At 47.0% G+C, this 15256-nt stretch overlaps 2 protein-coding genes across 5 annotated transcripts in view; one reads left to right on the top strand and one right to left on the bottom strand.

Annotated features, from left to right (window-relative positions):
- LOC130380926 (R3H domain-containing protein 1-like) overlaps positions 1 to 11867 on the bottom strand; it is a 64891-nt gene extending 53024 nt beyond the window's left edge. The window contains exons 1-3 of the mRNA XM_056588356.1: positions 11698 to 11867; positions 10151 to 10212; positions 943 to 1092 (exon numbers count right to left, since the gene is read on the bottom strand). The gene's annotated coding sequence lies outside the window, so the exon portion shown is untranslated. The remainder of the gene's footprint in view (positions 1 to 942; positions 1093 to 10150; positions 10213 to 11697) is intronic.
- The window catches only part of zranb3 (zinc finger, RAN-binding domain containing 3), a 98860-nt gene continuing 95255 nt past the window's right edge, over positions 11652 to 15256 (top strand). For 2 of the 4 annotated variants that reach the window (XM_056587963.1, XM_056587960.1), the window contains exons 1-2: positions 11652 to 11857; positions 14176 to 14354. In XM_056587963.1, coding sequence (XP_056443938.1) covers positions 11780 to 11857; positions 14176 to 14354 — 257 coding nt within the window. In that variant the 5' untranslated portion in view covers positions 11652 to 11779. Of the gene's footprint in view, positions 12187 to 14175; positions 14355 to 15256 lie in introns of all 4 variants that reach the window. The other 2 variants (XM_056587961.1, XM_056587962.1) reach the window with 2 other exon arrangements.

Raw genomic sequence — 15256 nt, 5'->3', positions numbered from 1 at the left:
TGTGTATATGTGTTTATGTGTGTGTGTGTGTGTGTGTGTGTGTGTGTGTGTGTGTGTGTGTGTGTGTGTGTGTGTGTGTGTGTGTGTGTGTGTGTGTGTGTGTGTGTGTGTGTGTGTGTGTGTGTGTGTGTGTGTGTATGTGTGCGTGTGCATATACGTGTGGGTCCGCCCATCGAACACAGGGGAGTTCAACTGCTGAATTTCAACAAACTGTCAAGACTCGAGACATGAAGAGAGACGCCGGCTGGCATTTTATATAACTTTCAAGAAATAAAAGGACTTGGGAGGTTTACTACTCCCAGGTCCTGTATATTTACCATCTGCTGCGGACGCCTTCCATGCGAGAGCGACATTCCCCTGAGAGTGTCGATATGTTTTAAAGATTCAAAGATACATCGGCCACATATTATTCCACTTCCTTCTCGCTCCTTCTCTCTCCCTCCCTTTGCACTCCATGATGGATATCTGCCTCATCCCCAAACAAATCAGTCCGCCTTTTCTCCCTTAAACACACACACACGCACGCACATGCACACACACGCCGGGGGAGTCCAGGCAGCCGGCTGTCAGGAGGAGTTTGGCCTTTGAATATGAATCCTGGTGTCTGGCCGCTCTCCGGCAGTGATAGTAATAGGTCTGTGAGCTGCTCTAAAAGAGGGGGAAAGGCGGCCGTGTTGTGCGGCTTCCACATGCATGAGTAAAACACCCCAAAATTGTAATTGTGAGGTTTGAAATTAATAGTATTATTTTACCTGTCCCAGCCCTTGGCCGGCAGCAGTCTTTAAGGCTTTCATTGGTCGTTATGCAGCCTGTATGTGATTATAAATAATGAGCATGGCTCTGTGCCCCGGGAGAGAGGTCATTATCGCCCGGCGCAAAGTTGAGCAAGACATGAGCTAGACGCACACTTCTTCTCTCTCTCTTAAACAAACACACACACACCTGAAGGCGATCTACTGGTGCAGTCTGCTGTGGGCGTTGAGGTGGGATGTGGCGGGCGGTCTGGCCCATGTCCCGCTCAGACGCTACACAACACGGGTGGCAGCAAGGCCACCGGCGCAACGCTTTGACGTGCTCATGGTCCACGCCAACCTGGGCAGGGGAGGGGGAGAGGTCAGAGGTTAAGAGGTCGTTAGGGGCATTGGAAGAATGCGTGTGTTGGGGAAGGGTTTCAAAACATGGAACAGTTGTCACCGAAAGCGTTGGGCGAGTCTTGCCCAACAGTGTGCATTGGCTTTAAGACAAGTGCCTCTAAGTGTGTGTGTGCACACACATACACAAGTTGAACGAATTAGGATTATGTGTGCTAAGAGCATTACCACAAGGGTGTGTGTGTGCGTGCGTGCATGCGTGTGCATAAGAAGCTGAGTGTGTCTGGGTTGTCAAAGTGCACGTGTTGTCTGTACAATTTGGTGAGAGGGTGCAACTGTGTACCCACGTTCTGCGAGAGTTGGCTTGCGTGTGTGTGCGTGCACATGTCTGAGTGTGTTTGTGTGCGCGCTTGCATATTTTGGGCTGATGCGTGCCTATGTGCCATAAATAATGGATGAGTGGGAGCGAGGAGGAGGGGGAGGAAAAGAGCGAGTGGAGTGCAGGGGGTGAACGACACAGCTGCCATCCTTGTAAAAAAAAGAAATATAATTATATTTAAAGTAAAGTCAGGAACCAACCACAGGTTAGGAATTCGCCAGAGCAGCAACGCAAAGAGACAGCGAGTCCCTCCATCACATAGCCCTCCGTCTACTGGGTGTCTTACGATGTGTCTCTCTCACACACACGCACACACACGCGCACAAACACACACGCTATGGTGATGGATATGGTTCGGGTGGTGACGTTGAGAGACTCTTATTGACCCGCAGCATAGCCGTGTCTCACCAGGTTTCAGTGCTCAGATCGACGAACTGAGTTGCCGAGCTGTTTTCTTTTGTTGCTTAAACATCAGTTGCATCTGCGAACTTGGTTCATGTCTGGTTTGGTCCTTTAACATGCCCAGCCTTGTCCATTGGATAGGCTTAACCCCTCCTCTTACTTATTGTATGTTGTACGTCCTGGCACTCAATGTTCGCACTTATTGAATGTCGTTCATAGTTATTGTACTTATTTGTGTAGCATCCTATCCTAGCTAGCTCTGTTGTATACAGGGAATGGGTTAAGATAGTGATTGTTAGTGCTATGCAATTGGTCCTATGAACATTCTTACTGTACCGACAGCGATATATTGTTGTTGCCCTTTCTTCTTACAAATGTACTAATTGTAAGCCGCATAGGAAAAATCGTCGTTAACTGCCCTGAATGTAAATGTAATGTGGGAACCAACACTCAACCACAACTCGCTTCCTTCACCTTTTTTCACTAGCTTTCTTTCTGTTCTCATCAGCAGCACCGATCATCTCAGAGGGAGGGAGAAGCCCCCCCAGAGCCCTTTGATACATCCACTCTTCCTCCCTCCTCCTCTTCCTCCTCCAGCTGCGCTGGTACCTGCCTCCATCCCACCTCGCTGCGAGAACAAAAATGGCCACCCAACCCAAAACCCAGCCTCCTGGACTGCCTCCCTTCCCCTAACCCTGAACCACACCTCATTATGACAAACCCCTTATTAGAAGCCCCACCAGTCTCACTAACCCCACCTCCTTTGCAGGAACTTTTTACCATAAACCCCGCCTCCGAGGCCAGGCCTCTTGCCTCTGTATTACAAACCCCTTCCCCTAAAACAACGCACCCACATCCAAAGCCCCGCCTTTTTTCTTTAGCCCCACCCCATTCTCATCAATCTCACCCCAAGAGGTACAAGACACACCCCAGTCTCGTTTTTGCCCGCCGCCTTGTCCAAGGTGTCAACCCTATTGACATAAGCCACGTCCCAGTCTTGTTTGCCTCACCTCCTTGTCTCGATCTCCCCCTCAGGGTCATAGGTCATGCCACAGTCTCGGTAGCCCCTCCTCCCTTCCACCACTCGATGCAAGGGCTGTGACATCCCCACTATCTCTCCAACATGCGGTTGGAGAGATAGTTTTCAATACTAAAATTGACATTTTGGAAAAGTCATCAATCATTCTTGCCGAATACCATGCTCCACATCTTTCTGAGGGTTTCCTTAACACAAAGTAAGCTGCCCGCACTGGTCAGCCTGGGTCTGAACCGGCCGTTAATACATCCACACGGTTAGACCTGCTGTGGAACAAGAGGAAATTGTGGAACGGAAATGTAAAATCTGTCTTCATCAGCTGCGCATCCTAGTCAGTGATTGGACAGCTTATACAACACCATTCTATTTTTCACGGAACTATCGGATACATTCCACGTATTTAATGACCAAACCAGGACGCACATCCTCACATCAAGGTCAAACAGAAGCCCTTTGTTGGCCCGTCCGATTGGTCGATATCTACCACTCATCAAATAACGTTTCTTTCAAGATTAATGACGAGCGGCCTTTCAAAAGAAAGGAAGCGCTCCTTATGGAGCCAAGCCATAGGCCGTCAACCGGTGAGTCGCTGTGTCTCAGCCAATCAGACACACAGTCGTCACAGCAGGTCAAAAAGACACGGGTGAAACTCAATCTTCTCTAACGCGCGTGTGCGCGTGCGTGTGCGTGTGTGTGCCAGCAGGTATAATGCCGCCATGGCAACAGAGCCAGGGGGGAGAGGAGGAGGGTGGAGACAACTGGGGAGCATATGCTTATCCGATGGCATTTGGGCGTGGCTGCTTCCCAACCCGCAGTGCCCGAATCACCCCCCACCCGGACCTACCTCCATGCCGCAATCTGCTCACTGTTCACCTACATGCATTATTTAGTACTTAATTAGCAGTCGCTATTTTCCTAAACGACTGGTGAATACATATACATGTCATCGGGGCGTGAGCAGGGTCTTGCTTATCCGCCAGATGTTTAACTTTTGTGCACGGAAACACCTCACTACGGACGTTGTGGGAATCAAATCCAGTATCTTTCGGCCGAGAGCGGCACAAGCTCAACACTATACTGTGCCATCCGCCCCCCCCCCCCCCCCCCCCCCACCCCCCCACCCTCAGAAAACACACCTCAGTTCCAGCCTTGCAGAGCGATGTCAGGCAATGCCTCACAATAATAAGTAGAACAATTATGGGATATGAGCGGCCGGCAGGGTTTGAATTTTTGGAGATAGCCTGGTTTGTCTATGAGAAGAACATAACAGTTCAGTAAGCCGTCTGTGCGGCTTTAGTTCAAGTCACAGCAGACGTTTCTCTGATCTTATGAGAGCAGAGCTAATTCTGGCTGGGTGAAGCCAACTCGCGTGGTGGACCTTGCTGCCATAGAGGGACTGGTCGTACCATGGTTCAAATGCTAGGCTGCAGCGTGTGTTTTAAACCACACACACAAATGCACACACACACACACACGCGCAAACACATATATTTGAACCGTTGCACAACACGTTACACACATAGCAACCCATTTCTCATGCATAAAACGACTAGCTCTCCCACACAAGCAAACAACCCATCTCTTCAAAACACAACACAATATACACGGCTTAGATTTACATCTATAAATGTACACTCATGAGATCTATTTCCCGCTACTGATGCTATGTGTGTGCGTGCGTGCGTGCAATATCCCGGGCTGATCTGTACGACGCGGCACAATATAATTTTTTTATCTGCAACCCTGCAGCCTTTGAGCGGTGCCTAACCACCACAACGAGTACGTCTGTTACAGTCAGACATCTCAGACATCCGTCAAGCCCATTCCGACATGCCCCACCCCCACTGCTCGCCCCCCTGCTAACACTCTACACCTTTAACGGCATTTCGCCTGAAGCACGACAACTGCTAGCAAACAAAAATGTAACCGCCAGCAAATAAAACAACGTCGATCGCATGTCAGGCTGTGATGCCGGCGATATTTCCTCGCCAAGTCCCTGCTGGGATAAACCGCTCTGCGATATGTGGTGAACAGAATCAAAGCCCTATTAATGACCTGTACAACGTTGGTGAAGTACCACAGGGCAGTACTACTATGCTTATATCATTATTGTTGAATGCACTTATCGTAAGTCGCTTTGGAAGACAGCGTCAGCTAAATAAATATAATGTTCATGAATGTAATCTTAAGTCTCTCTAACCTTGACGGCCAACCCATGAGACGAGGGGTTTTCACCGTTAGTTTCAAATGAACCCCCACAAAGAAATGTCTTCAACCAAGTAGCCCTTTAAAGTCAAAGTGAAAGCCCTTGATTTAGTGAAGTATTTTTTACATGTCCCCACCCCCTGCAATCCTTAAAAAGTACCGCTAAGGGAACACACGACTAAATTTGAGGAACAGCGCCTTAGACCATCAACCACGCAGATGCTAATGAATAAATTACCCTGGTCGCTCTTCCAACTGACTTCCAACGTTTCCCATGTGGAAGAAACCAAAAAGACGAAGAAAAACATTTGAAAAAAAAACAAAAAAAAAAACACACTTTTGTTCAAGGCAATTAACAGACAGACTGCTTCGAAAGCCCGCGGCGATCTCAAGGCAGTCTGGGCTATTAAACGGCACGATATAGGCAAGACTGGGAACCGTGGCGAGTAAAAAAACCTAACCCTGCGAGTGGCTTTCAAATAAAACAGCTAATTTGAGCTGCTATACACACTGGCGGTAAGCTCTCCCGGTAATGGAATTGATTTTGGCTGCCATATTTCAACTAATCCTCCCCATATCCAGTCCCTATCTGGGCGACTAATTGCCAATCATTGGCACCGACCGAGATAAAGAGAAGGCGAGAGAGGGAGAGCGGGAGAGCGAGAGAATGTTGAACAACACAGACTTGACATGGACAGCAACCCCTTGTCCTCCGTATCACAGAGACACCAGTGAGTGGATGTGTGCAATTGAAAACCAACCACATGATATTGAATAAAAGCATGACTTGTGGGGTCTACAAACTCCTCTCTGAGTGGAGTGGTTAGCACCGGCACAGGCTCGCGTGGGGAAGCGCTAACTGGCGCTACAGAGCAGTGGGGGGCCACTCGCAGCGTGATAAATTAAATCCACCGCGCAGCGCGGGATAATCTGTTACCTGTCTCTCCGCCGCAGCTTCCGGGGAATAGCCATCCCAAGGTAATTATTGGAGAACGTCCGCTTACACAAACACGGAGCCCATCCGGAACCACAGGCAGGTGCTCACACCCACTCACACTGAAATCCTTTACCTCAAATAGAGCTGCAGGACAGTCGAGTGGGTCTGGGTGTTCTCACCTCCCAGCCCAAAAGGTTGTGGGTTTGAAGCCTGATGGCCGCACCCTTGAGCGAGATGCCTGACCTACCTACCTGCTCATCACTGACTTACATCTGTATTCACTGTCAGAACCTTAAAAAAAGCTGAATAACAGTAAATAATGGAAAATTACTTTTGAGACAATCAAGTGTCGTGTAAAGAATATTTACAAGACAAAAGAAAAATCTTGCTGAAAAGTGTGGTTGAGGAGCTTGGCTGGACAACAATGGAGAAGAGCCGAGAGCCGAGTGGGGCAGAGTGAGAGAAAGAGAGGCAGATTGAGGCAGAGAGAGAGAGAATGTGGTAGAGAGAGTGAGACTGAGAGAGCAGGAGTGAGAGCGAGAGCGCGAGCGAGAGTGAGAGAGAAAGGCAGAGAGAGCAGCTGATTGAGAGAGTAAAAGAGACATAAGAAGAGAGAAAGAAAGAGCGGCACAGAGAGATAAAGAGAAAAGGAGGACAGACGAGGTGAAGCCTCTTAATGGCTTATGCCATTTAAGTTAAGTCGCCCTAGTAATAGAAAGTGGCGATCGGGCTGTTAACGAGCACCAGTTAACGAGCTATTCACCCAATCGGAAAGAGGTCTAGACTCATGTGAGTAGTAGAACACACACACACACACACACACACACGGTGGATGAAGAGCTAACCATGATTAACTGTGATGAGGGAATGAGATGTCGGATGGTCGGAGCCAAGATCAACGGCAATTGACAAGAACAAAAAAAGAGCGGCCATCTGTGAGGGCAGATCGCTCGACGCTTACGCCGCGCACTGTCCAACTGAAGTGGAGCGCAGAAAATAACAGAAAAGTCTGGGGAACAAACACATCACACCTAGCAGACGTCTAGGTAACTATTTAACGACATAAATACAGCAGAAAAACTAGAGGCACAACAACGTCCGATAGAAAAAATACTTCAAAGAAAGACAAAGGAACACGTATCGAGGTAAATGATGCGTTACCAAGCTTCACTAACTATAAACCAGAGTTTAAAAATTAAGGTGGATCAAATGATAAAACATACCACCAGGCGAGGTGCGCCCTACCTGTAGCACCCTCCCTGCCGGGCCACTACCTCCTCCATCATCCACAGCCTGGGCTAGTGTCCATTGTAGCCCCGAAGGTGGCGTGCGTCTCCTCCTCCTCCTAAGGCAGGAGCAGCCACCCGCGCACTGGTGCTCCTCCGAGTGCTCCTCCAAGTGAGTGTGCGAGGGAAAACCGCAAGCAGGAAGACAGACTATGTATGGAGAGGGGAGGGGGAGAGGGGAGGGGCGAGTGACAGCTAGCGGGAGAGAGAGCGAGAGAGAGCGAGAGACTGTGCAAACGCAAGTCTACCTTTGCCGCGGCCAGTGCGCGGGTAAAGTGAGCAAGTTGGCCCTGGAAACAGCGACATATCAGCGGCCTGCTGGCGGTGTGATGTCAGCGCTGAAGGCAGCCACTCACGGGGGCGCACCAGACTCATGGGGGGTGAGGGGCTTGCAGAGTCTCACTCCCCCCCACTCACCCAGCTAAGTCGTCAAGCACTCCCCTCGATGTGTGTGTGTGTGTGCACGTGCGAAGGGGGGTCAGCTAGGGACACGGAACAGAGCGAGGAAAATGTCTGTCTCTTCTGTCCAATAAAATCTTAGGAAGAGGAGGTGAAGAAAGAGAGAGTGGGAGGGTACAGGAGGAGGTGAGAAAAGGAGAGAAAAACGGTACATATCAGGAGAGGAAATGGAGAGAGGGAAAGACAAGACAGGGGAGTAATAGAAAAGAAGAGGAGCTAGAGGAGAGGAGGAGAGAAGAAAGGAAGAGGAGAGGATAAATGAAAAAGAATAGGAGAAGACAAATGAGAAAGGAGAGAGGAGGGAAGGTAGGGAGAGGAGAGAGAGGAGAGGAGAAGAGAAGAAGAGAAATGAAAGACGAAAGGAGAAAAGGAGAGGTGAGAGGAAATGAGAAAAGGAGAGGAGAGGAGAGGAGAGGAGAAAGGAGATGAGAGCCCAGGAGAAGACGAGAGAGAGGAATAGAGAGAAGAGGAGGTGTTAGGAGAGCAAAAAATGGAGAGGAGAGGAGGAGAGGGACACGCTGCGATTAAGAAATCAAATGACGGAAGACGGCGGAGAGGAGGGAGACGGGGGTGGGTCAGCTGTAAAGGTACACAGCGACCAGGTGGATTGTGGATGGGGGCAGGGAAGAGGAGGCTGGAAGCTGCGGAGGCAAGCTGTTCTTTTGGGCCAGCCAGACATTACAGTTGGCACACGCACACACACACACACACACACACACACACACACACACACACACACACACACACACACACACACACACACACACACACACACACACACACACACACACACACACACACACACACACACACACACACACACACATTTGCAAGAGAGGAAAATAGTATACGACCAATACTTGCAGTTTCTAAGAGGTGCGTTCACACCAAAAGCTAAGCAAATATTGTACCCTCGTTACTCGGGCGAGGCTGCGCAAGTGATTCAGCATCAAACAAAATTCACGGGACAGCCAACATTTGCGAGAGGAGAATCACGTGAATCTCAAGTGAACAAGGTCGTTGGCGCTGCGCCATTCAAACCATCCGTGCCGCTGGCAGGAATTTTGCATCTATTCACGTCTTTGCATTGACTATTATTATTTGCGCCTACGCTGAAGATCTAACTTCCACAAATGTATGTATAGGGAGGCATAAACTGGTTGCCATATAGGTCATCATTCATAGTATATGAACAAATAAATAATGGCAAAGCTCATCTGCCATGTGTTTAAGTTAAGTCAGGCAAGTTGGAGGAACCAGCAAGAGATTGTACGATTTTTTCGGTATCCAACAGAAATAATCCCACCCCTCCCTTCAGGCCTCCTTCTAAAGCCACTGCCCGAAAAAACATGTCTAGCTCGCTAGCTTTAGCAGTAGCCCAGGTCGCTGGGCATCTAGGTAGACTGACAGGTAAGACATCCAATAATTTCATTAGGCCCAAAATAACTGATTCAACAGGTTTATTACAGCCCAGAGTAACCCACAGATACTTGATTTCTCTTGTTTCGTCAAAGCATTCGATTTAATGATTTCCGTCAGGATTTAAAGACAATTTTAACAAATATGACAAAAAAATGCTTTAAAAGTAAATTGCCTACCCTAACTTTAAGTGGTTAATGGACTGCATGTATGTTGCGCTTTTCTAACCAGTGGCCACTCAAACTGCTTTACAATATTGCCTCACATTCACCGATTCATACACACATTCACACACCGACGGCGGAGTCAACCATGCAGGGCAACAGCAAGGTCGTCAGGAGCAGTTAGATACCTTGCTCATGGACACCTCGACACTCTACCTTGGAGGAGCAGGGGATCAAACCAGCAGCCTTCCGGTTATCAGCCAGGTCGCTCTACCTCCTGAGCCACACGTCCGCCCCATTTAACTTATCAACAGCTTCATACGACATTTGACATTTTGGATTACTTAGCATGGAGACACTTTCACTCTTCTTTGGGTAAATAAAATAGACACAAAATAATTCAACGCTAATGCAGCCAGCGCGTACATGGAAAAGACAAGCCATCTATTGAGGACCATATTATAATGCCACTAGAGCCCAGAAACAATATCTAGTCTTTGATCACAACGCTACAATCGATACAGAGGGCCAACAGCCCCAGAGCCAGCCAGATGTCAGACGTGATAATGAGTTTTTTGGCAAAGAAAGAAAACAAGAAAAAGACGAGAACAGAGAAAGAAGCAAATCAATGAAAATAAACAATATAATTACAAGCACAAAACCACTTTCAAGTGGAAACCTCTTATCGCCAAATGATTGGCGGAGCTTGCAGACTGGGAGATAAACAGTGACCCTGACTGTCATAATGTTGAGTTTCTCTGCCTGATTGTACCTCCGTTCCTTTCGCCTTCTTTCTTTCTCCTTTTCACTCCACAGACGGTGAGCTGCAGACAACTGTGGGTGGGAAAAAAAACGTTCCTCTCATTATGTAGGGCCTCTGAAAATTGTAGCGTTGTGTTTCCATAATCCGATGCTGAGAAATGGTCAAGCCACTCAACAAACAATCTATGGATGGACGGTTGAATTATTTAATGGTCCACACCAAATATTATGGGAAGGATAATTTCCCTCCAGGGCGAGAGAGACGCAAAGACAGAAAGAGATGAATTATTTAGTAATCAGGAGATATATATTTGTAGAAGGCTATTACACAGCGATGTTAACTTTAATATTTGATAATGGCTTCAGTTCCAAATAAGACCTAACCTGTGTTTTGAGAGTTGGACATCCTGAAGGATTCAAGCCTTTTCGGGCGGCCCTACTGTAAACACATACTGGCTGAGATGGTGTTTGGGTACGGTTAATAATGTTTGTTTTTCACTACATGGTGTGTTTGTGGGAGGGTTTGACTACATAGAAGACTGTGTGTGTGTGCTTCTCAACTTTTTTGTTCACACACACACACACACCAGTGCTTACTCCCCATGACCCCCATATACAGAACCCTTAATAATGCAGAGGTTTTGTGCAGTGTATCAATCAAAGAAAGGCTATCTAAATGATGGGACTTTAGGAAGAAGTGAATGGAAGTTGAGCGACAGACATATTACGGATTATTGTCCGTGATATATTGTGAAATAGCCCTACCACTGCCAGACATTGACACAACAAATCTCAATGTGTATAATATCCAGATGTAGACTACATTCACGCTTTCAGGGCACCACCTCAGGACAGGTCAATTGTTGTTTGTGTGTCTATATTTGTTTGTTCTGTGGACACACAGCATATTTTGACTGCAGGACGTTATTAAAGAGAAGGTCACTGAACCTAAACATCTGGATATATACGTGGTAGTGTGGTAACTGGCGAAAATGAGCCCCAACTTTACGCACAGCTAACTACAGACACCGGGGGTCTGACAAACTGAAGTGCAGGACTCAGCGTGTGTGTGTGTGTGTGTGTGTGTGTGTGTGTGTGTGTGTGTGTGTGTGTGTGTGTGTGTGGTAGCAATAGCCCTAGATATTACCAAATTCACGCCTGGTCACGTATCAACAGCAAAAAATGTGGTTGGCCCACACACCTGAACCCCAACATAAACCACCAGCCAACACACCTGAACCCCAACATAAACCACCAGCCAACACACCTGAACCCCGACATAGACCACCAGCCCACACACCTGAACCCCAACATAGACCACCAGCCGACACACCTGAACCCCAACTTAAACAACCAGCCAACACACCTGAACCCCAACATAAACCACCTTCCAACGCATAGCGGATCATTCACATGGACTGACCATGTTGTCGGACTCTCGCGATAGTCACTTGTGGGTTAACTTGCCACGAACCACAGAAACCAGCGTTAAAGTGTCTCTTCCAACACGGAACATCGTCAGAGATCAACACAGCATACGAACACGTTGCGTCTTACCTTCTTTCGATCACGACCCTGAGAAGCGCAGGAGCAGTAATCGTTTTCGGCGGGTCCCCAGTCGGCAGAGGAAGGCGAATCAATGTGCGCATGCGCGCAATGGGGACGGGGCCGGGTAGCCACGCATCCTCAACGCGCATGCTTTACCCGACGCGGACAGGTACTGCTCCTTCGCGTGCTCTGCGCTGTACGATGCCGCCGTTCGGACGTTTATAACGAAAACGACCAAACGAACAACAGTGTCGTTGTCGTATCGCCTTTGGCCGTCGCGGTGGTTGCGTTGATATGTTACGAGGCTGTTCGCTCCGTGAACAGCACCAGCTACACAGTGGTCTGTCTGCGTGGGGACGGGTTTGATGGTAACGGGACGTTTCACACACACCAGGGTGACCTACGGCGTGTAAAGGTGTTTCTGTTCACGCTGCTCTCGTTGAAACTATCCTGGTAGGAAACCACAACAACAACAACCATACGAGAGCCAGCCTCACGGTGTGTACACGTTTAGCCTAGCATCGGATCTAGCCCACCCTGCTGTGTGCACTGCACACATCCAACAGCCTTGTTATTAGGAGTGTAGTGCTGCAGGGAGCACAGCACACACCTGATGGGTCCAATCCCAATGTCCGGACTCACGGACTTTATTGCACGTTCTCGCGAAATTATTAAGGCTTTAGGGCTGTCCCAATGTCGAATTCCAAAGGGCGTGAGGGTTTGAGTCCACACTTATCGAGCCCTTTCCGTGAGTCCGCATCAGTGCAGACTTCGCCTAAATTAATTGCCCACAGTTCAAAGCGTTGTGACGTATACCGCGTAGACCATAGGGAAATCCGGACATTAGGAAGGTAAACAACAAGACGACGCTACTGTCAATGCGCGATCAGATGGGAATTACGGGCTTATTTTGGTGAGCCGGGATCATTTGGATCAGCTCACCAACAAGAGCCGCCTTCTTTGCTCCCAAACGGCTATTCATATTACTACTTATAGCTTTTATAATTCAGTCAAATGTAGCCCGTTCTTATAATTACCTAAATTATTCAATAAATCCTTTATACTGAAGTATTCAAAAGTAAGAATTATATTTTTTGACATCAATAACTTGCTGTAGCCGATTGTTTTGTTTGCATTTACAAAATAACAAAAAAATTGTTGAAAATGAGAATTCCCAAACCGGCATGTGTCAGCAACATCTTTGTCATTCAACGTTGTCAAGGTAACATGTGCTCAGGTGAAGTGCTGTCCCAATCCCATATATACCTATCTGAGGCCATGTGGCCTCACACACTCGCTCACTTAGCACCTGCGATCAATTATTTCTGTGAGTCCTTATTCCTCAGGGCTCACTTTGGGATTGGGCCATGGAGAGCACCAACTCTGGTGTTGGCATCTTAAAGCTGGCCTGTTCACTCTCCTCCGTAACCTACTAGTGAACATCAGTCTGTGGTGTGGGCATCTTAAAGCTGGCCTGGTTCACTCTCCTTCGTGATCCACTAGTGTACACCAGTATGTGGTGTGGGCGTCTTAAAGCTGGTTAACTCCTTCGTGATCTACTAGTGAACATCAGTCTGCGGTGTGGGCGTCTTAAAGCTGGTACACTCTCCTTCGTCACCCACTAGTGTACATCTGTATGCGGTGTGGGCGTCTTAAAGCTGGTTCACTCTCCTTCGTGATCCACTAGTGTACATCAGTATGTAGTGTGGGCATTTTAAAGCTGGTTCACTCTCCTTCTTGACCCACTAGTGTACATCATTTGTAGGACAGTGCTGTCCATCTAGATCAACATTACAAACACAGTAATTGCATCTGACAGTTTGTATTCTGAAGATGGAGGAATATACTTACTGCCCTTATAACCTTGTTAGGTGCATTTATAAAATAAACAATATTAGACCCAGTTTATAATGTTATGTGGCTCTTCTCCAAAGCTGACAGGCTGTCATGGTTTTAATCAATTGGTGACGTTTTAGATTGGCTTAACAAATTTAAAAGTTAATCGAGTGAGTTGAGCCTGGATGAATCGTTAATAATGTGCATTTTATCAAATCAATTAAAGTAATATCATATTGCTCAAGCTAATGGGTACGCTGATTGAAAACAGGCCTATATCAGAATTGGTCAGTCCCTGTCTTTCATTTTGTTAGCTTTTCCCTTCATATTTATTGCTTTTAGTCACAGAATGTTTACTTGGGAACTTGCATACCTATGCATACAAATACTTTATTTATTAATGGCTATATGCTGAAAACTCTTAAAAACGAACTATTAAAAAAAAAAGTATTGCATACGATGTACAAGAATTGACTGAAATGTAGGCCTACATCAAATTGCCAGTCCTTGATGTTGTCCCTGGTATTGGCAATAATTCCATTGCTGTGAAAACCCTTTGTGTAAAACAAAACAAAGGCCTATAAACGGGACTATAGCAAGTATATTTGACCTAATTTTCTCTTTTGAAACACTCTACAAAATGTGATCTAGTGCACCATGGGTGACTCCCAGGACAGTGACGAAGACCTTCTCTCACTCCCCGATCCCGTGGTGTCCCCTCCTCGCACTCAATGGTCAGTGCAGCTGTCCACCCTCCCCCCCAAACTCCTGCACAGCCTAATGTCCTTCCAGAAGGAAGGTGTGGAATTCGCCTTGTCAAGGAATGGAAGGTAAGGGTGTGCATGTGTCCTCGAAGGTCTGTCCCAAGCTCAACATCTTGAGCTGGAGTGACAATAGCTGAGGAGGTAGAGCGGGTTGACTGGTAACAGGAAGGCTGCTAGTTCAATCCTGAGTGTCCAGGTGTCCTTGAGCAAGATGCCTCCCCCTGAAATAATGGTTGTAAATTGCTTTGGATAAAAGAGCAGCAAAATCCCCTAAATGTAAATGTATCTGTAACATCAATTCCTGATTGAATATCTTATACGCCGAGATGTCTGTGCATCTGCGTTTGCCTGCCTTACCCAGATTCAGACGAGTCGTAGCTCCTGTTCGTGTAAGGGGAACATAATTTGTACTTATTTTTATTTCCAATATACATAATAGTTGCTTATTAACGAGTGCAAAGTCACAGCAGCGAATATAGTGCAAAATGATCTGTGTGTGTATAGATAAACTCGTTGGGAATAAGTGACCGCTCTGTCACACATTCAAAATCTTTGGAAAGTAATTTAATGAAGTACAATTTACAGATACCTCAGCCTATTGCTTTAAGTTCTTGTTGTAATTGAGACCAAAACTTATTTTTGTCAATTTCATCTTTATGGCCCCAGTTAAAAAAAACGTTAAAAACGCAGCTTTGACGATCCCAAAATCGTAATGCTTGAGATCGCGATTTTCGGTCGAAAACGATAGATCGTTCAGCCCTACTTCACGGGTCACATTTTAGGACATCATCATTGTCCTAGCCCCCAAAAATAAAAACTCAAAGGTGATGATCAAGGAAGAATCGTTGAGAAGGAACGCAGACCGATGGGTCACCCTTCAGGGGATGCTTAGGAGTTGCTGCAAAGATAACCATCAGTTTTTAGTTCATTTATTTTTATATTTTGAGGGTACTTGCTCCAAATAAAAC

Source organism: Gadus chalcogrammus, chromosome 4 (assembly GCF_026213295.1).
Source record: "Gadus chalcogrammus isolate NIFS_2021 chromosome 4, NIFS_Gcha_1.0, whole genome shotgun sequence".
Classification (NCBI taxonomy): Eukaryota; Metazoa; Chordata; class Actinopteri; order Gadiformes; family Gadidae; genus Gadus; species Gadus chalcogrammus.
Note: the sequence above shows the minus strand (reverse complement) of the source record. Positions and strands in the feature narration are given on the sequence as shown.